We start from the raw sequence: 19,660 nt of genomic DNA on the forward strand, positions 1-19,660 counted from the left end.
AACGAGGGCTGATGTTCGTTGTTCACTGCAGTGCATTAAATGACGTTTGTGTTGTGCAATGTGCTTTTGGCTATTCCAGCAGGTGTTGGTATTGGCCAAGGAGAGGATCAGAAGGCATGTAATAGGAGCGGAGGTGCGTTACAGGATCCGCGAGTAGATGGAAACGTTGGGTTGGGTGAGCAAAACATCGTGGTGAAATCTGCTTGATTACGACGAGGACTGTGGAATTGGCTGGAGGATGAAAGTAATTGAAAGAGGATTGCGCGAGTAAGGAAGGTCCGTGAGAAGCGACGTGAACGGCAACGTAGAACGCCGACGAAGAGAATGGAAGAGAGGCGAAATTCGAACGGGGTATACTGAATCCTGTTGTCTCCAAATGCTGCGTTTGATGAGTGTCTGCGCGTCTGTTTAATAAAAGCGCGTAATAAAACCTTAATTCAATTAAGCTATGGTGGTAGTGTTTTTTTGCGACAACAAGGAGAAGGGGAACCAAGTTCTGACTCTCAAAAAGGTAAAAAGAAGGCGAATTTAAAAAATATGCAAGTTTGGTAACTACTCTTTTCGCACTTCTCTTCTTCATCTCACTTTCACTTTTGTGAATCCTCCATTGTATTCTCCCAAGTCCTCCACCTCGTTTCGCTTAGATAACTTTATTTTATCTACTGCATTACACCGCGCTGCACCGAGTCATTTTCTTCGTCAGCGTTCTCAGAGCAACTTCTACCAAAATGGCCAACGCGTCTCAGAAGAAAATTGCCGCTCAAAATGTGCGTATGTTACGTTTTATGCGTTACTGCTCTATAGTAGTCAACGGTTTGTTTATTGTGTTGCGTTTTTTCGTTAGAAGTAAGCTTTCTAAAAAGTCCACGGCATTGTTTTTGTTGGTGTCCGGAAGTGCTGCTCTCCTCCACGCCCAGTTATCAAAGCTTTCTACCCCGGTTTACAACGAGCACGGTGCGCTCGTTAAGGTGGGCCAAGACTTGACTGCACCTGGTTTGACTTCATACTTGCTGGCCTACATTGCGTTCTGTTGGTTCATTGTGTTGGCTGTGGCACTAACCACCACAAAAGCTTTTCTTCTGTTTCTCGCTGTAAGTATTTTAGAGTTTTCCCCGCCAGAACCATTCGTCAGGATGACGTAAACACCTTTTTCCTTCTAGTTACTAATCATGCAGATTCCTGGCTTCATTGTATACAAAGGCTTTCCTCTGTTGAAAACCGTTTTGGGTCAACTCAAGGGATTCGCTGCCCAGCAATCCTCCGGCGCAGACACCACAGAGCCTGCAGGCGAACCTCAGCTTTCGAAACGCCAGCAAAAGCTTCGTAAGAGAGCTCAAAAATTCCAACGCTAGATCTAAACAAAAAGCACGTGCTCGCCAAGATAACTCTAATTACAAAGGCTAACAAAATGTACAAAAGCAACATTTCGCAATTGTCCTAAATTCACTCATAGTTAAAAGTTAACGGGGAACCGCTCATTCATTATTAATACAAAAACATTGATGGGGAGAGGAAGACGGTCGAGACGGTTGTTGAGGCATTAGCGGGAAGAGACGTGAATGAGTGAAAGGTGGTGGACGAAGGAATGTGATGGGAAAAGGGTGCAAACAAAAACGTGAACCATGAGGAATTAAAGTGCTGCGGCAACGCCTGCCTTACGAGGGTCGCTGAAACCAAAGTACAGCGAACCCAATTGGTTTACAGCCTGAATCTCGCTCAAAGGTTTGGGACCAAGCTGGAAGACATCGTGTCCAACACCCGTCAAGAAATCGATTGTCTTTTTGGTAAATCCTGGTTCGAGAAGAACCAACTCGGGCAAAAGCTGATGGTGAGCACGAGGCAAAGTGATGGACTGTTCCAAATCGTAATGCAGGTCGACGTAATTGATAATGGTATTCAAAACAGCCGTCAAGATACGGCTGCCGCCGCTGCCACCGAGTGCCAAGTCAACACGCTCTCCGGCAGCGTCAAGAACGACGGTGGGCGCAGACGAGGAAAGAGGGCGCTTGCCAGGGGCAACGTAGTTCCAAGGAGAAGCGGAGACGTTGAATGCGTTGCGAGCACCAGGAATGGAAAAGTCGTCCATCTCATCGTTGAAGACAACACCCGTTGTGGGGTCCATGAGATGAGAGCCAAACTCCAAGTTGACTGTAGAGGTAATCGAAGCCGTGAAGCCCTTGCTATCAATCGCGGTGACATGAGTTGTACCATGGTTCTCGGCGACGTCGAACGCAGGTTGGTAGTATTCGTATGGGAATGTGCGGTCCAGTGAAATGTTGGCGCGAATGGCCTTGGCATGCTCTGGATCAAGAAGCTCTTTAACCTTTTCAAGGTTTTCTTGAATATACTTTGGATCTCCAAGCTGAGAGCGTCCAGCAAACATCCATTTCATCGTCTCGATGATCACTTGCAAGCGTTCGTGAGACGTCAAGGTGTCAAAATCAAAGCCATCCAGGATGTTCAATCCTTCAATCAACGCAGGTCCACCGCTGGGCAATTGGGTTGTGTAAACCGTGCGGTTGCGGTACTGTGTCTCCAATGCTGGCTCAACTTCGACCCTATAGTTTGCGAAGTCTTCCTTGGTAATAATTCCGCCTTTGCTTTGAAGATAGCGAACCATGACATGAGCCAAACTGCCATTGTAAAACGACTGGACGCCTTCCCGAGCGATTTGCAAAAGCGTCTCTGCGTATGCTGGGCGTTGCATAGTTTCACCCTCCATAAGCAAATGGCCCTCGGGAGCAATGACCGAAGCCCACACGGGATCTTCTTTCAGCCCCAAGAGGTAAGGAACACGCAAACGTTCAGCAAGCACTTTGGACACCCGAAAGCCCTTAGCGGCTAATCGAGCACTAGGCTCAACGATGCATTGCCAGTCAAGTTCACCATAACGAGACCAAGCTTCGTACATGCCCGCCAATTCGCCAGGGACACCGACAGAAAGAGCGCCCAATTGCGCAAGAATAGGGTTCTCGGTAAACATATCTTTAGAGGCATTAGCGGGAGCCGTTTCGCGGAAATTAAACGATGTGGCTTCACCCGTTGGCGCATGGACAAGCATGAATCCGCCTCCGCCGATTCCACTCGAGAAAAAGTTGATGGTACCGACACACAAAGCCGCACCAATAGCGGCATCGACGGCGTTACCGCCTTGCTCAAGAATGCGTGTGCCGATGGACGAGCAAACATCGACTTCCGCGGCAATTGCACCCCTTCGACCCGAAACAAGCAATGAAGGAGGCAACACAGGTTCAGGGTGATGTTTCAAAAGGAGATACAGAATGCTGGAAGCAAGGAGAACGGCACCAATTCTGATGAACAGAGTCCGTCTCGAGTATCTGCGGGCGGAGACCCAGCGATGAAGGCGACCCTTCCAGGTCAAATTTTCCTCCTCGCCAGCAGTGGTGAGGAGGGGAGTTTGTTCAGTAGGAGCCATAATGAACAAAATGCGTGTGGATGTATAAATGCGTTTCTATAGGATACCGGAAAACGAATCTTCAAAAACAAAAACAAAACGAAAATGAAACCCGCCGATTTTTAGCGAATCAAGATGAAAAATCCACTTTTTTACAAATCTGCAATGAACAAGCAAATTTTGGCAGAGAGAACGAAGAAGAGTACCGTCTAAGGAATCACTGTTTTGTAGAGTCCAAGAGTCCTTAATTACCCGTTTTTTGATTGAACACGGTACAGACAAGTGTTTTAATATAGTCTCACGTGCAAGATAAAACAACCAGGGAGCAATTGACTAATTCGTGCTTCGCCGACTTGAATGCGATACGGTGATAGAACGATAAATTCCGGGCGGATCAGTTCGTCAATCTCGAAATAAAAAGCGCCAAATGGAAGCACAGATATTACACGGCAGCAACGAGCTCAAAGGATTGCAATATATAGCCAGAGATGCTTACTAAGAGTATCAACAAAGCAGTAAGCAAATGAAGGTTAAGCTGAAACAGGCTTTGAGTTCTGGTGTCAGTGACGTAAGCAATAAAACCCCGGCGGGATAAGCAAGGGGTGCTTGTGTTTAAGCGAAAGTTAGGATGCGGAGAAAAAGAAAGCCAAAGAATTGACCGCTAGTAGATAGCAAAGCCAGAGACGCGGTGTGTAAAAAAAAAGAAAAGAGACGAGACGAGACGGCTGCGTCCAAGGACAAGAAGCAAGTGCGGCGAGTGCTATTGCTTGTAGTGATGTGCGTGTTGCAGTGGACGGGAATACCGCTGCATAAAAAGTAACAGGCCCTTTGAGAATTTCGCAAGGCGAACGCGACATTGCGCAATTTTCGTTTTTTTTCGTAACATCGTCAAATCAAATCAGGCGTAAACGTATTCGTCAAATGATAAGCTCAACCAGACGATTAATCGCCATCGCTTACTAACATCAGCAACCAATGTTGCAAGCGGCCACGTGCAAATAAGGTTCTATCAAGCGAAGAAAATTGTCCTTACGTGATGAAAACTACGTCATTGACCTCTGATTGACAGATTGTGTCATTGCAGATCATGACGTAAGTCGCCGGAAAGTGTAGAAGCCGAGGGGTTGCGAAAGGTGCCGAAATTGCCGGGAGAAGAGCGCCAGTTATATGGGAGATGCGTAGAAGGAAAATGAAGTCGAATACGGTAATGGTAAGTCACAATTGTCGACACTCTCTGGACATTCTTGCTGGTTGGATAACGACGACGGCTGCAGGCCTGCACTCATTAGGTCAGTGGGAAACACACGACATGTACCCGAGACTGAACTCGCTTGCTTGGCCAGCTGTCAAATAGAGATCGGCTTTCTGTTAGGTGATGAGAAAGTCACTGTTGCGAAAGCAACGGTCACAGTACTAGCTGCCGCGTTTCCATCTGCTCATAAATAAATGCATGCGGCAGTCACCAGATGACATTGTAAACGTTTTGTTTAATAGAAAACGCCTTCCTCACTTTAAATTTGTCACCACAAGGGAAAAAGTGTAAGAAGCAGCTGTTCCGTCGGCTTAATTAGAACATTGAGCAAGATTTGTCCATAGACTCCAATTACATTTGACTGGTTATCCTGTTTTTGTTGAACGTAAATACACGAAGGGGGATAAACGATATTAAGTGACAAACATCGCTTGTCTTCAGAGATACTCATTGAAACGAATCCATAAGTTCATTTATATTTTCCCCGCTTGCCGGCGTCATTTGCTCCGCTTTTTTCAAAGTTCCTTTCGGCTGATCAATTGATCATACAGAAAAACATAATACTCATCTTGCAATAACTTCTCGTTCCAACATGACAAAGGAAATGCTAGTACAAACGAAGAAGGGCGAAAAGCTGCGTATCCGTAGGATGCGTTTCATGGACCTCGTAGGAGTCTCTAATACTGTTTATGATGCATTCAAAAATAGCAAAACATGGCACTGGCGTTTCGGCGGATGTTCAGATCGTGTTTCTCGAATATTGACCGTATACCTGACACTGGACTCGTACGTAGATCCTTTAAAGGACATGTTTGTAGCTTCCACAACCACAAACAAGTATGCAGGCATGCTTGCATACAAATATGTCACACCCAAACAGACGCCTAAGCCCTGGTGGAGGCAGCTGATTGTTTGGGCAACGATGCTCCTTGGTGCTTTAATGTTCTGGATTCTTGGCGCTCAGCAAGTTCGTCGACGTTTCGAGTACAATGGAGTTGAGTACCGTAAAGCACTCGTGGAAACTGGTTTGCTTGAAAAGCCCAATGGCTATGTGCATGTTGACTTATTAGCAGTTCATGTTGACGAACAGCATAAGGGCATCGCTGGCATACTTATGGATATTGCTCACGACTGTGCTCGGAAGCACAACGTGCCTAGCTTTCTCATGGCAAGTCAAGCTGGTTTCGACATGTATGTTCATATGGGCTACAAACACGTGTCTACTGCTGTACTCATTGACGAAAGAACGGGCGACGTAGTCCGAAATAGTCCTGCCATGATATGGGAACCAAAGGACCACCCGGCAGTCTCAAAATGAGAAACTGCGATGACCCAATACTTTCCACTCAGTGTCCCTTTTTGGCCTTCTGACACAAGCCGAGTTTGTTTGACTTCGACTTGTACAAAACTTTCTGCAATGCCCGTTATGTTAATCTGTCTCCAAAGACAACGCATCGCTACCTGACTAGTCGTTTTAGTAATAATATACAGGATTGCGTTTCAGCATGCTCGTAGGACAAACCCGTGTTCTTCCAACATGTGTTTTATGAGGCACATTCATCAACCTTTAAATGTTTAGTCAGTTTAATAATCAGGTAATGCCTTAGCCTATTTCACCATGTTTGATGTATGTTGAAAGAGGAAATGATAACATTAAGGAACAAAATAAAAACAGTAGATTGTTTGTTACTGCTTAGCACACAAACGCAAGGAAAAAACAACGGCAGAAGGCGGTGAAACGTAAAGCTCAAATAGCTTCCACCAGGCTCCTTCGGACCACCCGAAAAACGAATACAACGAAAATCACATAACAATTTATGTGCCTTAAAGACATTGCTTTGAGAGTTGCAAGAACAGTGTTTCCTCTTGCAGCAAGCAGCCCAGAAAAAGAAGGGGAATGATTATGGGCATAAAACAAAAAAAAAACTTGCAAAAAAAAGGAATAGGGGTATTCAACAAAATTACCATACGGTACAGTCATTCATAAAATCCTTCGTTACCTGAACAGCATTGGAGGGAGACTGTACAGCGGTAAAATAACCAGAATGCGTACGCTGACGGAATGCAGCGATCGGTAAAGTTGACTTTTGTTGACGCTCCCATAATAGGTTACGACGAAGACTTTCCGATATTTCAGTAACCAAAATGCGCTTGTTTGAGGAGCAACGTTCAAGGGGCAAACGCCTACTCACTGGACTATCACAGCAAGTGTTCACTGTGGAGAGAACTGTGTTTGATGCAATATTTACCGTTGAATGAATCGGTTCCGTCTTAACCGATGAATTGCGCAGATAACGAGAAGCCGCACCTGCACTGCGTGTGCTTCTTGTATCATCGTCAGACTGCTCCTTGTTTAACAAAAGGCAAGAAAGCATACTTGTCCGTTGTTTCAACGGTGGACGCTTAAGAATGGGAGTGGCAACTTTTTGGAAGGGGGGAGAGTCTGAATCGCTAACAGAAACCCAAGCATCCTCATCATCCTCATCATCTGCATTCACGCTTGAACGACTGCGGGAAGATGTGGTTTGCTGAAGTGAATCGCCAACCTGACTCTCGTCAGATGACTCGCTCCCTTCCTCGTTCGTGGCCAGATAGAAACACGACTTGTTCAATTTACGTCCCAGCGACGGTTCCCCGTCTTTGTGCAATGATTCCACAGATACCTCAAGCTCACCGGGCACAAATCCGTGCACCACACTTTGAGTGCTTTCAGGACCCACTGTAATTTCAGAAAATTTTGACTTACTCTTCTTCTCCGAGAGAGTCTGCTTCGCAGCAATCAGTTTCGTGACAGCGTTTGAGAGTTGTGTGCGTTCCTTCGTATGGCATTTTTTTCCAGTGTTGATCATGTCACATTTCATATTTTGCTTGTTTTTATCGTCACTGAAAGTTGAGGAACTCCGTGAGGCTTTTTCTTCAATTATGGTCTCGGTGCGGTGCTGCGCAAGGACCCCGTCATTCTTTGGCTTTTTTGACAGCTGCTCGCTTGAACGGCTGCTTCGAGGCATACCGATTGGCGAAAACGCGGTAATAAGTTGGTTAAAGGCATCGGTAGACAGACTGCGAAAAGTACCACGACGCGAATGGGTGCGACCAAGTACTGCTGCAGGTCGTTTCCGATTGTTAACGACCACATTTTCCTGCTGTTTGTTGACTTCACTGACAGCCGTGGTCGTCGTTGTGATTGAAGAACTCAGTGAGCCCGTAGTAAGCTTACAAACCGTAGTAGCTTGTGATGATTCCGTGACGTTCGAAGGGACAGGTTTGCACGTAGAGGGAAGGGAGGCACTGGTGCTCATAGGGAGTACTCCCGTACCGCTAACTGGCGCGACCGCAGACTCGCATTCATCAGTCACGCATGTACTGCGGTACCAAAGTCTCCAAGACAAGTTCTCAAGACGGCGTCCATTTTGAAGGTTCTCACCGCATTTTGTAAACACTAAATAATGGTTAAGCTTTAAACTGATAACAACAAGCTGTCAAAGCAGCAGAGATAATTACCATTCCACATGTAAAATAGATTATCCACATCAAGAGTACCCAACTTCGCTATAGAATCAGTTTCCAGCGACAAAATAGGATACGGTGTTTTCACACGACCCTTCATCTCAATTATTATATTTCTTTCTCAGTATCTCCAATTATTTATGTTCAATAGACTTCAGGTGCACGAAACAACAGTAAGTGCAACTCAGAAGAACGCAAGAAAACCGGATTTATGTATTTAGAAGAGCATCTGGAAACACTTTCAGACCAAGTAATATTTCCAAAGTAAAGTTGTGAAGTTTTAAGAATGACAAATTCTGTGTAATTAGTTTGCAAGCTGAGGCACAGGGAAGAGAAGGGAGAGGAGAGTGATTAAGAAGATCTGACAAAAATGGATATGGACTCTACGAGTATCTACACGTAGAAAAATAAAAGAATTGATAATTGACGCGTATATTGGTAAACAGCGCAAATTGCTACTGGGCTGTTATATACACTGGGAGAGTGGTGGAGAGTAAAAGTTTGCGGGGTGTGCGCCCCTCTCGTGTGTGAGCGTGACTACCGAAAGCTTAATATCTTAGCGAAAGGCTTATTTCACTAGATAGGAAATAACTGTTATACGGTGAATAAGAGAATTAGTAAGACGATAAATGGTAGCGTAGGATGGTAGGATAGAGGGATAAGAGGATAGGATTCACAGAAGCTGTAGAAGGACTGCATGTCAATCACATTATTTTACTCATTTGCTCGGTCACGACAATTTTCTATAAGTATAACAGCATTTTTCTAGTTGTACTCATCATCTTTAGCACCAGCAACGATAATATCGTTAACCTTGAGCACCATACGGCACAACTGAGTAGCAAGCAACAGCTGTTGCTTCTTTCCAATGAGAGGGTCAATGACAAACTGTTCCTTCATATCGTCTTGACCACTTTGAACACAGTCGATACCAAGGTGCGAGTTTTGGAGCTTCACCTGTTTGGCCTTGACGGCAGTCAAAGTCTCAATGGCCTCCAAACCACTGTTTTCTGCGAGAGTAAGAGGAATTGTGTCAAGGGCATCAGCAAAGGCTTTCATGGCGTATTGGTCAATACCGGGAACCTTTTCAGCAGCATCAGAGACGGCCAGAGAGCATGCAATTTCAGCGGCACCACCACCGTAAACAACACGGCTGTCGCGAATAAGGTTGCGCACAACACACAGAGCGTCGTGTAGGGCGCGCTTAGCTTCATCAATAATCATTTTGTTGCTACCGCGAACGAAGACAGTAACGGCATGCGAGTTTGCGCAATCTTCAATGACCAACATGCGATCACGGGTTGTACCAAATGACAGCTCCCGAACGATGCCGGCCTTACCGAGCTTCTCAGGAGCAAGGTCCTCAAAACGAGGAACAATTCTACCGTTCGTAGCAATGGCCACCAGTTCAATCTCTGGACCACCGACCCAACGAACAGCGGGAAGCTCGTTCTGAAGTAACAGATGGTTGGCTTCGTCGTCAAAACCCCATTGGCAGAGCACAAGATTAGCCCCGGCATCTTTCACGTATTTTATCATCTCCTCAAACTTTTCCTTTTCATAAGCTTGAAGGCGCTCAAACTCCTTAACACTCTTGATATCAAGCTTGTGTTTCGTCTTAGGCTTTGGGGGCTCGAAGGGACATGTCAAAATAGCAATCTTCGCATCCTTCACTTCACGAGGCATCTGGGGATGAGACATGTCTTTGTCGATAATGACACCCTTCACGAGCACAGTATCATCAACAGAGCCACCAACCTTTCCATCAACCTTGATCAGCTCAAAGTCAACATCTTTACGCTTGAAATCTGCCACAGAAAGGACAGCATCAACGGCAATTTGGGCAAAATGGTCATGGGCCTTGGAGACGCTGGACAGAGGTTAGTTAAAAGTGTACAAAAACAGACTTAAGTTTGCAGTCCAAGAGAACACGCGTATAGCACGCATGCCATCCTGCACAGTGACTTACACTTTGCTGCCCAAACTCGTTTTCGCAGCACGAAGCAAGTTCTCCGTGTTTCCTTCGGAGAACGTAACCTCATCGGCGATTTTGTCAAGGTGTTGAACAGCCAATTGGCATGCTTTTTCATAGCCGTCGGCGATACGGATAGGATGAATACCCTTGTCAATAAGAGCTTCAGCCTGCTGAAGCAGAGCACCGGCCAAAACGACGACACCAGTAGTGCCATCTCCAATTTCGTCGTCCTGTGATTTTGACAGTTGGACAAGAAGCTTGGCAATTTGATGTTCGACTTCCATTTGATCAAGAATCGTAGCACCGTCATTTGTGATTGTAATATCTCCGTCGGGCGAGATTAGGATTTTGTCGAGACCACGGGGACCAAGTGACGAGCGGACAATGTTAGCAACAGTCTTCGTAGCCAGAATGTGACTCTTAACAGCATCAATTCCATGAAGACGTTTTTTCTTGTCTTGGTCACGAACGAGGATAAACGGGTTTCCCTGGTCGTCCCGTACCATTACGGCGTTTTCCATGCCTGGCATTTGATTCATGATGCTAGTATTTGTGTATACAAGGAAGAACTCTTAAATAATCGTCCTGAATGCCGAGAATCGCTAACTGTGTATCGTTCACGGTCGAGAAATTTCCTGTAAAAAGACCTACTCGAAGCAAAGCTAACACCTAAGGTTCTTGTTAAAATTTGGACGTAAAAACGCGCAAAAATGTCCTAACAACTAACAAGTTTGTTCAGGGAGTCTTCGACTTGGAGAAGGTTGTTGGAGGATCGTGTTCGCGAGGAAGGGAACGCGTTGCAGCGAGGTGTAGCACGGATTTTTTTCTCGTTAAGCGAGTTTACCGCAATGCACCACATCGTAATTTGTGAACTGGCTTGGAACGTTTAACCTGTTAGGTATGCCTTAATTGACGTGAAAAGTCACTAAGAATAGCGAGTTTTGAACATTTCTCATCCATTTCGATCTTATTTCGTTGTCGAATTCACGCGTAGCGTTTTTCATTTAAACGGCGTGTTGTTATGCAGCCTTACCACCATTGTTGTCGATGGTCTAAACACCCACCGTCTCCCACTACCTCAATTCAAAAAATGGCAGAGCTGAAGCCAGAAAAAGATTTTACGGAGGAGTATCAAGCCCTCATTGATTCATTGGATCGTGTCAAAATTGTATGTGTAAAAAAAACGCGGAGTTTTCGGCGCTAACTCGTTGAATTAGGATGCCTCCTTGGAGAAATTGTTGATTTTTGAAAAACAAGTGCGTCAGGCTTCAGATAATGCCACGAACACTAAGATACTTATTTACATTGCTGATCTTTTGTATCAAGCTAAGGATTACAAGCTCTTGAACGAGCAACTCGTTAGTTTATCCAAAAAACATGGACAGCTGAAACAAGCTATGACGAGCCTGGTGCAACATGTGATGGGCTACCTCGATGATATCAAAGACAAGAAGATTAAGATTGATCTTATTGAAACGTTGCGAGGCATCACAGACGGCAAAATCTACGTTGAAATTGAACGTGCCCGTCTTACGCGACTTTTGTCCAACATCCGTGAAGAAGAGGGAAAGATTGAGGAGGCTAAAGATATCTTGTGTAATGAACCTGTTGAAACGTACGCGTCTCTCGACCAGAAGGAGAAGGTCGATCTTATTTTAGAGCAGGTCCGGTTACACTTGCTGTGTTCTGATTACTACATGGCTTCTACCTTTGCCAAGAAGATATCCGTCAAATTCTTTGAAAAGGAGGAGGTCCAAGATCTGAAACTCAAGTATTATGAGCAAAAAATTCGCATCGGGTTGCATGAGGATGCATATCTTGACGTGTGTAAATACTATCGCGTCGTTTATGACACAGCCAGTATCCAAGCAGACCCCGAGAAATGGCGCGAAATTCTTGAGAATGTTGTGTGCTTCGTATTGTTGGCGCCTTATGATAACGAGCAGGCTGATTTACTGCAGCGCGTGAACGCCGATCGCAAATTGTCTTCTTTGCCTCTGTTGCAACAGCTTGTTAAATGTTTCACCATCAATGAGCTGATGCGCTGGCCCCGCATTGCAGAAATTTACGGTGAAGTTTTACGAAGCACTGCGGTTTTCGCAGCTGGTGATGAGAAGGGCGAAAAGCGCTGGTCTGAGCTGCGTAAGCGTGTTATCGAGCATAACTTGCGTGTCATTGCTAAATACTATACCCGTATCCGTTGTGATCGCTTGAGTATTCTGTTGGATCTGTCCGCTGAGGAAACAGAACAGTTTTTGTCAGAGCTTATTACAAAGGGACACTTTTATGCCCGTATTGACAGACCTGCCGGTACGGTTTCGTTCAAAAAGGCAAAGAATGTACACGAACAACTTAATGAGTGGTCAGCAAGCATTACCTTTTTGCTGAACAGAGTCGAAAAAACGCGACAACTGATTTTGAAGGAGGAGATGATGTACTCTATTCAACAGGAAGTCGCAAAGTAAATTTACGCATGCTTGTAGAGATTATGAAATACGAATGATTAATCATTTCAACATTATGGATAATGCAATATTTGTTTGTATTCGCAACGAGGTTACGATACTGTCTGAAGGTTGCCTTGTTTATCAAAACGAGCTTGGAAGAATGTGTAGCTAAGAAGAATTTCGTCGACGTTTTTCATGTTCGGGTCGTCATCGAATTCTGGATCAATGAAAAAGAATACCGGCAAGTCGACTTTCTCGTGAGCATCGAGACGCTGTTCCTCAAAGCAAAAACAAGCTACTTTATTAAAGTAGAGTGCGGCCTGTTCGGGGACAATGTTGTATGTAGCTACCCCAATGATATCGTGATCACTTTTATTTTCTGCAGAGTAAAACGCAAGTGCTGTTTCACCGGGTAGAACCCATAGTTCTCTTTGCTGCGGCCACAGTCTCCAATCCAGGCTTCCACCGACGTCTCCGTTGAACTTGATACGAATACGACGTGCTTCGTTCCTGGGCACCATGCGTTCTGCTGACATGCGTGTATTATCCGTATTCACCGTACCTCCATAACCCGTTTTTGAACAAAACAATCGATACAGAGGAACGGAAGAATACGTTACGCCCAAAGCAAAAATGCTTAAGGCTATCATGTAATTCGTAGTGGTTCTGCGTCTAAACGAGTCATTGCCCGGTCTTTGATACGAAGCTCGCGGCGAGCAACACGGAGAAATTGAATGAAACAGGTTATGACTGGACGGTGTATGTGAATGGTAGTAACGGATTATTGTTTTAGGGGAGATGGGAAAAGCATCACCAAGCTTTGATTTTCGAGCCATGCGATAAGTTTCGGTTCCTTGAGATTTTGTGTATACATAACGTGCGAGACAGCCTTTACTAGTACAGACATCCATTGCGACATGTCCTCGTCGTTTCATTACCGGTTGCACAATACGAGGCCATTGATGGAAAGACTGAGGTAAGTCATCGGAAGCCAACTCTAAACCATCTGTGCTTAAGTAATCATGAACAGGTGGTCTCGGTTTTCCTTTCCTTAAAACACAGTAGCTAAAGTTAGAATATGCTGTGCTACGATTGGCGTATTTGTATTTTGAGTATTCACGCATCCAAACTGGCCGGTAAAAATGCTGGGTGAACGCACAGCTCTTAAAATGAGATGGGGCTTTTTGCATGGGGCATTCCATATCGTGTGGACAAGGTGACACTACGTGAACTTTTGAGGAAGTGTTGGATTCATCAGTGTTTGGTGATTTTTTTAGTAGGAAGGAACGTGCTCGACTCAATGTTTGGAATGAGCGAGGAGACCCGTCTTCTACGAGGATAAGAAGTCCATCCTGGTCGGAAACAAGCGACCAAATACGACGTAAAAAGCTGTAAAACTCGCCGTCTGTCTTCATTTCGTTTAAACGGTTTGACAAGACAAAAATATCGAACGTTCCCTCCGTGGAGAAAGGAAGAAGTTTTGTGATATGAAACTGTGCGAATATGTCTGTTTGACTCTGATACTGATGGGCCAAGTCGTCGGCAATATTATGCATGAAAGGATTTCCTTCGTGAACCAAGGCGTGAAGCGGCTCTTTCATGTATTGTGAACAAGCGATAGCACCCAACGCCGGACCGAATCCGTAATCAAATAGTCTGAGTCCAGAACGTCGTAGAAATTCTGGTATACGAAGTGCAATTTCACCAAAAACATTGTGAAGAGCTGCATATTGGGGAGGAAGCGACGCGGATAAATAGGCCATTACCTCTAATTCGGTCAATTGTCTTGGAGGTTTTTGAGTAATCAATGTATCTTTCGACTTCCAAAGCTCAGATTGGAAGGATTTCAGGTTGTTAATCTCTCTTCCCAATAGTGACCTGTTTTGCTTTGCTAAATGCTGGTCAACGACGACGTTTAATGTTGTGTGAACATGTAGTTCTCCACTTTGTCGCTGTTGTCTCCAGAGAGAAGACTGAGTTGACGAAATGGGTTCATTATTAATGTCCGTTGATAGTGATTGAGTTTGTAAATCATAGATATCTTTGTTTACCCATTCACTTGCCGAAGTTGTTGATGCTTTACGCTTGAGAATGTGACAGTTAACTTGATGTTCTTTTTTTTTAACCCAGTTCAGAAAGAAGGATGTTTTAAAATGACCAATGTTTCGTCGGAAAAACGTTTTACAGATGATATTCTCAAACATTCATGAAGCTTAATGTTGAGTGCAGCTCGAATAGTCGACTATGAAAATAACAATAGAACGATTTGTACAAAATCACCCTGGCTTTGGAGATGGTAAAAAGATGTTTATGACTTCCCTCTCTTGTTACGAAGAAGCACTGTTTCTTTAAATAGTACTCTAAAACACGTATGCCATTTCTGGTACTGTGCTCGGTGGTTTGTAGTATGGAGAAGCGAAAAACCAATATGCAACTGTTTTTGCTTTGACTTGGACGTGCAGAACTCCTTTTCGTATTTGATCCGATTATTTTTCCTAGTTGTCTCCCCTTTTAATATGCATTAAGCACTTCGGTGTGTTTGAAAATTCATTTAGTCCAAAAAAAAAAAAGCAGCTTGTGATTATCCAATGGCACCTAAGAGAAAAAGAAATGCTGTTAATGCTGTCCATACAAGCGGGCCTCTTGATGAACAAACAAATCAGCGCGGTGCTTTTCCGGACGTCGTTGTGAACCAACAAAATACTAATCGAAATGTCCCTTTGGATGGCATTGAATATCTGCTTTCCGTAAGGTATGGACACTACGCGATTAAAAATTATTTCATTCTAACAGGTCAGGAATGAATCAAAACAGCTTTCTCCAATCAAATGTATTACACGGGAACAAACCAATACAGAACTAAAGTACACAGTATCCGAGACAAAGGAACAAGAGAGGTTACCTGAAAAGACAGAATGGCAAAAAAGGTTTCTTGAACAGATCACTGTAGTGCGTGATAAGCTTCAAAGTTACCAATTGACCGAGCATTCCGATTCTGAAAACTGCCCCAAATCGATAGCAGAATGGAAACTCAAGTTGCTGGAAACACCACTTAGTTGGTCCTTACTCGCAAATATGAATATGCCAACTTGTTTTCAAATACTCGACTCGTTTCCGAATTGGCTTCAAGTTGAGAAGCTTGAATTGCAGGTATTGCACGAATTGATGCAAAAGACTGGACATACTTACTAACGAAGACAGGCACAGTGGTTCTTTGCATGTCTATGCAAATTGCCTGACTTGATTACTGGGGAAGAAACATCAATTCTCCGATCACTTTTTCGGGCATTACAAACAACTCACACTAGCCATTCGCTAGTTCGATACATGTCGTCGATGCTACAAACGGTTCTTGTTTTTTGTTATCAGCAGGTCGATTTGGGTAGTCAGCTTGTGCCTAAGTAGTTCTATTGCTAAACAAGTAGTTAATGACTGGATAGTATTTTGTTAGCTCAGTTAACGATAAGAGTTTTTCATCCTGTTTGTTTGTTTGTTTGTTTATATTGTGGAATATTATTGAATATTATTATAATGTAAACTAGTATTAAAAACACTTTCGTAAAAAACTAACAAGCTACCGATAAAAGATGTATATCATTTCCGTTTCTACCCTCACATCATCTATTTGACATTTGAATTTCTGAATATGCTATTCCAAATACCTTTTCAACTTGCATCTGATCCCAACTCTTCATCATGAACCCTCAATTACCTTCTTTATTAGAACATCTTGAAAAAGAGCAGCTGCAAAGCTTGATTTCACCTTCTTTACTACATATTCTAGCTGTACGTCCATTTAATGATAGAAACCTGCGTCTCCTAACACCTTCGTATGGTTTTAGCACTATGCCCAGAAATATCCACGATATCTTTTAAAGGTTCACAAGTATTATGATGAAATATACTTTGCTCTTTCGTACCTTGTTGAACAATTCTTTCTAAAGAAATGGAACGCTACAATGGTTGAGCATTTGTTAAACTGGGAGCGGAAGTACGTTGGATGGAAATTACAAAGCGCAGGAATCAATCGTAATAAGACTTATATTACTTGCAATTTAAACAACACAGATAAAAAACAAAAGTTGCTAACATTGGTATGTTACATGATTTAAATGAAGAAAGTCCTTAATTTTTAACTGTTGCAAAGACGCTCTTTCCTTATCTAATTCGAAAACTGGATGACTGTATTGCATCCTTAAGCAAAAGACTTACAACTCCTGGACTGTCATTCCCTAAAGCAAGACTTTATGGGTGCATAATAAAACTTTACAGGAAACTAAAGAGCTGTTGGAACATATTGACTTGGGTCATCAGAATCTTGTATATGTGCGGAAAGACACAGTACACCAATGTCATAGATCTAATCCTTCATCAAAAAGTTATCTATGCTCAAAGAACTGATAGCTCAAATACCAGAAACGATGCACCCATATCAGCGTCCACGAAGCTTCGTGACTTCATTTTAGAGAATGGATTCACAGCTTTCATTCTAGCGTTACGACTCTTAAACTGGTGGAATGAAAATGATTACCAGAAATACTTTTCTGTTTCCAAAACATGGTTCACAAATCTTGGACCACCCCGGACTACTATGGCAAGTGACTATCATACGGGAACTAGTTGTCGGATTTGCGGTTCAATTATTCAAAACCCGGCAGTCTTGACTACTGGCTTCGTTTTTTGTTATCCCTGTATCCAAGGCTGGGTTTCTGAGAACCAGTGTTGTCCTGTAACACGTGTTCCTTTATTGAATCCGGAAACGTCGTTTTGGAGATTGATGCTTTAAAAATTTAAGCCTCCTGTTTCTCCATTCTCGTTAATTTCTCCCAAACTTTTTGGGTGCTTTCGATTAATCGGTTTTCGAGGTCGTCTGTGTCTTCCACTTTTGCGCTAGTGAACACATTATTAATAGCATCAATTCTTCCGTTGATTTTTCCGGTTACAATTAGATCCACAAGTGCTTGCTCAACAACGGGAACCGAGACATCCAGGTACTCAGCCAAGAAGTCGAGCTTGACTTGCGTTAGGGGCTGGATAGTTTCGAACAGTACATGGCTTCTGATTGTGCTGATAATTTTTCCAACATACTGTGAAATGAATGTATCGTTCATGATATCGTCGTGATGTTTTTCAAGTACCCTTTCAACAGCCTTTACATCGTAACGCTCATATGCATCTACAAGCTCAGTCATGGAGATAATCTCAGGGTTATTCTTATATGAAAGTGTTTCAGGTGAGTCGAAAGGGTTAATTTTTGATTCTGAAAGCATGCTGGCAAGTACAAGATATTTTAATACTTGTATACGCGCGAGAGATCCAGCTTCGTCATAGCATTTGAAAGCTTCAAAAAACTCTGTTTGGGCCTCCTTCCATTTTCTCTCAAGCATGTGCATTTTACCGCCGCATTCTCTGACAATACCGAGAATACGAGGATGAGGGATTGCACTCCGAACTCGTAATGATTTGTCATAAATTTCCTTCAAATGTTTAGTATCTTGAACTTCTGTGTAGAATTGAATTTCAAGCGAATACAGCTCAAGAATATGTGCTCCGCGATTTTGATCAACTCCTTCCTCGTTGTCGAGAAGTTTGTGCAGTTGCTTCACTATTGCCTTAAACTTGTGGAAGTTTTTTTGTTTCAGAAAAAATTCAGCGTATTTCATATTCGTTTTGAGCCATAAACGGTTATTTTGTTGCTTTTCGAGTGTCTTTAGAGTTGCTTTGTAAAATTCATCTAAGAACTTGGCATTTTTGCTGTTCGAGGCATACTCAAGAATATTGTTAATACACTTTTCCGTGTAATTGCGTGTTAAATGAGTCGAGTTTATACTTCCTAAAAGTTGTTGATAGAGCCGTAGCATCTACTTTATTAGAAAAATAATCCTGCTAATAACACCCCGAAAGAGTTACCTCTTCTTGTTTGTCCGCAGCAAAGCATAGTTTAATTGCTTGCTTTAATGCTCTAAAAGCCCTGAAGAAAATGTCAGTAATTACAAGTCTCTTGAAACTCTGTATACCATTCATCCAAATCACCAGACGACTCGTTAACAATTTCAAGAAACATATCTTTTGCCCTTTTAGGGTTTTCCTCTCTCATAGCTAAAATGATGTTAATTGCATTTCCTGAAAACGTCGCAACAAACCTTTCGCATTGTAGTAATTATTCTCAGCATCGACATTTAAATCTTCTTCCTCATTCCCGTCATCTTCGAATTCGAATTCGTAATCCTCATCTCCTCTGGGTAATTTCAGTTAATAATTTAATATTCAAGAAACTTGAGTTCCTTACTCAAACATGAAATCATCATCAGACATTGTGCTCAAGAATTAACATAACAAGCAGAAATGATTCGAAGACGTAGATGAACTAATACGGGCGAGTTCTGCGTTTGTAAATCCTCGAAGAACAACACCCTTGGTAGTTGGTAGGGTCTTTTTCGCAGCGTATCTATTAGCAGCAATACTTAAAATAATTGAAGTGATAGGAAATAAAGAATCATGCAATGAGAATTCAATGACTATAGCTGTTACATTAACGAACAGTACCATATAAACCGTGAGTTGTTCATGACTTAGACCGCTTTTAAAACAATGCTATTATAGATTTACAAGTGCAGCTACTTATGAATAATGGATTTAAAGGCAGAAGGAAAAAATGTAAAAAAGCAAAGATTCATAAGTAAACAAATTTTTTTAATTTTTATTTTTAAATTTTAATAATATTCTAATTCCTCTTGCAAATTAGCAAAAGACGGTAACATTTATTTCTTAATAAAGACATTGTTCTATCGCGTATTGATATTCTTTTACTGTGATTAATAATGTCTGAACAAAATTTTTATTCAAGGAAAAAAGAAATAGATATTCATAAAAAAAAAAAAAAAAAAAAAAAAAAAATTAGAAATTAAAATAATCACTTTTCTAAAACTTTAAACATCACACTGCAAACCATTTGACCGTAATTCGTTTGAATATTACTTTTTTAATACCAGGTCTCCTCGTCAAAATAACCTAGGTTATTACAAACCGAAACATGTGACTGTTTTTCGGTGGAGTGAACAGGA

The 19,660-nt window shown here is 42.7% G+C and overlaps 10 protein-coding genes across 10 annotated transcripts; 5 read left to right on the forward strand and 5 right to left on the reverse strand.

Annotated features, from left to right (window-relative positions):
- Positions 1 to 714: 714 nt before the first annotated feature.
- Positions 715 to 1,515, forward strand: SJAG_03315 (DUF788 family protein). The gene is made up of 2 exons (XM_002174434.2): positions 715 to 1,091; positions 1,176 to 1,515. Exons 1-2 carry the CDS (start codon positions 729 to 731, stop codon positions 1,350 to 1,352), a joined length of 540 nt encoding a protein of 179 aa, XP_002174470.1. The 5' UTR covers positions 715 to 728; the 3' UTR covers positions 1,353 to 1,515.
- On the reverse strand, positions 1,373 to 6,391 carry SJAG_03316 (gamma-glutamyltranspeptidase Ggt2). Its single transcript, XM_002174435.2, has one exon. The coding sequence runs from the start codon at positions 3,434 to 3,436 to the stop codon at positions 1,631 to 1,633; it is 1,806 nt and encodes a 601-aa protein (XP_002174471.1). The 5' UTR covers positions 3,437 to 6,391; the 3' UTR covers positions 1,373 to 1,630.
- SJAG_03318 (N-acetyltransferase) lies at positions 4,619 to 6,278 on the forward strand. The gene has a single exon (XM_002174436.2). It carries the CDS (start codon positions 5,260 to 5,262, stop codon positions 5,983 to 5,985), a length of 726 nt encoding a protein of 241 aa, XP_002174472.2. The 5' UTR covers positions 4,619 to 5,259; the 3' UTR covers positions 5,986 to 6,278.
- Positions 6,325 to 8,700, reverse strand: SJAG_03319 (DUF1752 family protein). Its single transcript, XM_002174437.2, has 2 exons — positions 8,169 to 8,700; positions 6,325 to 8,106 (listed from the first exon to the last, which is right to left on the reverse strand). The coding sequence occupies exons 1-2, from the start codon at positions 8,272 to 8,274 to the stop codon at positions 6,629 to 6,631; spliced, it is 1,584 nt and encodes a 527-aa protein (XP_002174473.1). The 5' UTR covers positions 8,275 to 8,700; the 3' UTR covers positions 6,325 to 6,628.
- Positions 8,701 to 8,800: 100 nt separating this feature from the next.
- On the reverse strand, positions 8,801 to 10,954 carry SJAG_03320 (chaperonin-containing T-complex epsilon subunit Cct5). Its single transcript, XM_002174438.2, has 2 exons — positions 10,144 to 10,954; positions 8,801 to 10,044 (listed from the first exon to the last, which is right to left on the reverse strand). The coding sequence occupies exons 1-2, from the start codon at positions 10,686 to 10,688 to the stop codon at positions 8,940 to 8,942; spliced, it is 1,650 nt and encodes a 549-aa protein (XP_002174474.2). The 5' UTR covers positions 10,689 to 10,954; the 3' UTR covers positions 8,801 to 8,939.
- Positions 10,955 to 11,009: 55 nt separating this feature from the next.
- SJAG_03321 (19S proteasome regulatory subunit Rpn502) lies at positions 11,010 to 12,987 on the forward strand. The gene is made up of 2 exons (XM_002174439.2): positions 11,010 to 11,317; positions 11,367 to 12,987. Exons 1-2 carry the CDS (start codon positions 11,171 to 11,173, stop codon positions 12,612 to 12,614), a joined length of 1,395 nt encoding a protein of 464 aa, XP_002174475.2. The 5' UTR covers positions 11,010 to 11,170; the 3' UTR covers positions 12,615 to 12,987.
- SJAG_03322 (cytochrome c oxidase assembly protein COX11) lies at positions 11,254 to 15,985 on the reverse strand. Its single transcript, XM_002174440.2, has one exon. It carries the CDS (start codon positions 14,798 to 14,800, stop codon positions 12,707 to 12,709), a length of 2,094 nt encoding a protein of 697 aa, XP_002174476.1. The 5' UTR covers positions 14,801 to 15,985; the 3' UTR covers positions 11,254 to 12,706.
- On the forward strand, positions 14,969 to 16,077 carry SJAG_03323 (SMN family protein yip11). Its single transcript, XM_002174441.2, has 3 exons — positions 14,969 to 15,348; positions 15,395 to 15,746; positions 15,798 to 16,077. The coding sequence occupies exons 1-3, from the start codon at positions 15,185 to 15,187 to the stop codon at positions 15,999 to 16,001; spliced, it is 720 nt and encodes a 239-aa protein (XP_002174477.1). The 5' UTR covers positions 14,969 to 15,184; the 3' UTR covers positions 16,002 to 16,077.
- Positions 16,078 to 16,256: 179 nt separating this feature from the next.
- On the forward strand, positions 16,257 to 18,522 carry SJAG_03324 (ubiquitin-protein ligase E3). Its single transcript, XM_002174442.2, has 3 exons — positions 16,257 to 16,382; positions 16,439 to 16,690; positions 16,744 to 18,522. The coding sequence occupies exons 1-3, from the start codon at positions 16,293 to 16,295 to the stop codon at positions 17,380 to 17,382; spliced, it is 981 nt and encodes a 326-aa protein (XP_002174478.1). The 5' UTR covers positions 16,257 to 16,292; the 3' UTR covers positions 17,383 to 18,522.
- On the reverse strand, positions 16,657 to 19,272 carry SJAG_03325 (COP9/signalosome complex subunit Csn2). Its single transcript, XM_002174443.2, has 5 exons — positions 18,886 to 19,272; positions 18,740 to 18,834; positions 18,614 to 18,695; positions 18,507 to 18,567; positions 16,657 to 18,457 (listed from the first exon to the last, which is right to left on the reverse strand). The coding sequence occupies exons 1-5, from the start codon at positions 18,909 to 18,911 to the stop codon at positions 17,387 to 17,389; spliced, it is 1,335 nt and encodes a 444-aa protein (XP_002174479.1). The 5' UTR covers positions 18,912 to 19,272; the 3' UTR covers positions 16,657 to 17,386.
- Between the last annotated feature and the right edge of the window lie 388 nt (positions 19,273 to 19,660).

The sequence above is a fragment of the Schizosaccharomyces japonicus genome (assembly GCF_000149845.2).
Source record: "Schizosaccharomyces japonicus yFS275 unplaced genomic scaffold supercont5.2, whole genome shotgun sequence".
NCBI classification, from domain to species: Eukaryota; Fungi; Ascomycota; class Schizosaccharomycetes; order Schizosaccharomycetales; family Schizosaccharomycetaceae; genus Schizosaccharomyces; species Schizosaccharomyces japonicus.

Bases quoted from the DNA above. Each gene is read 5' to 3' on its own strand.
- SJAG_03315 (XM_002174434.2), top strand. From the start codon at position 729: ATGGCCAACGCGTCTCAGAAGAAAATTGCCGCTCAAAATGTGCGTATG. The intron at 1,092-1,175 runs GTAAGTATTTTA...CTAATCATGCAG, and splicing joins CTTTTCTTCTGTTTCTCGCT to ATTCCTGGCTTCATTGTATA.
- SJAG_03316 (XM_002174435.2), bottom strand. From the start codon at position 3,436: ATGGCTCCTACTGAACAAACTCCCCTCCTCACCACTGCTGGCGAGGAG.
- SJAG_03318 (XM_002174436.2), top strand. From the start codon at position 5,260: ATGACAAAGGAAATGCTAGTACAAACGAAGAAGGGCGAAAAGCTGCGT.
- SJAG_03319 (XM_002174437.2), bottom strand. From the start codon at position 8,274: ATGAAGGGTCGTGTGAAAACACCGTATCCTATTTTGTCGCTGGAAACT. The intron at 8,107-8,168 runs GTAATTATCTCT...ACCATTATTTAG, and splicing joins TCTATTTTACATGTGGAATG to TGTTTACAAAATGCGGTGAG.
- SJAG_03320 (XM_002174438.2), bottom strand. From the start codon at position 10,688: ATGAATCAAATGCCAGGCATGGAAAACGCCGTAATGGTACGGGACGAC. The intron at 10,045-10,143 runs GTAAGTCACTGT...ACCTCTGTCCAG, and splicing joins ACGAGTTTGGGCAGCAAAGT to CGTCTCCAAGGCCCATGACC.
- SJAG_03321 (XM_002174439.2), top strand. From the start codon at position 11,171: ATGCAGCCTTACCACCATTGTTGTCGATGGTCTAAACACCCACCGTCT. The intron at 11,318-11,366 runs GTATGTGTAAAA...TCGTTGAATTAG, and splicing joins CATTGGATCGTGTCAAAATT to GATGCCTCCTTGGAGAAATT.
- SJAG_03322 (XM_002174440.2), bottom strand. From the start codon at position 14,800: ATGTTTGAGAATATCATCTGTAAAACGTTTTTCCGACGAAACATTGGT.
- SJAG_03323 (XM_002174441.2), top strand. From the start codon at position 15,185: ATGGCACCTAAGAGAAAAAGAAATGCTGTTAATGCTGTCCATACAAGC. The intron at 15,349-15,394 runs GTATGGACACTA...CTAACAGGTCAG, and splicing joins GAATATCTGCTTTCCGTAAG to GAATGAATCAAAACAGCTTT. The intron at 15,747-15,797 runs GTATTGCACGAA...TAACGAAGACAG, and splicing joins TTGAGAAGCTTGAATTGCAG to GCACAGTGGTTCTTTGCATG.
- SJAG_03324 (XM_002174442.2), top strand. From the start codon at position 16,293: ATGAACCCTCAATTACCTTCTTTATTAGAACATCTTGAAAAAGAGCAG. The intron at 16,383-16,438 runs GTACGTCCATTT...GTATGGTTTTAG, and splicing joins CTTTACTACATATTCTAGCT to CACTATGCCCAGAAATATCC. The intron at 16,691-16,743 runs GTATGTTACATG...ACTGTTGCAAAG, and splicing joins AACAAAAGTTGCTAACATTG to ACGCTCTTTCCTTATCTAAT.
- SJAG_03325 (XM_002174443.2), bottom strand. From the start codon at position 18,911: ATGTCTGATGATGATTTCATGTTTGA. The intron at 18,696-18,739 runs GTTTGTTGCGAC...ACATCATTTTAG, and splicing joins TAATTACTACAATGCGAAAG to CTATGAGAGAGGAAAACCCT. The intron at 18,568-18,613 runs GTATACAGAGTT...CATTTTCTTCAG, and splicing joins TCTGGTGATTTGGATGAATG to GGCTTTTAGAGCATTAAAGC.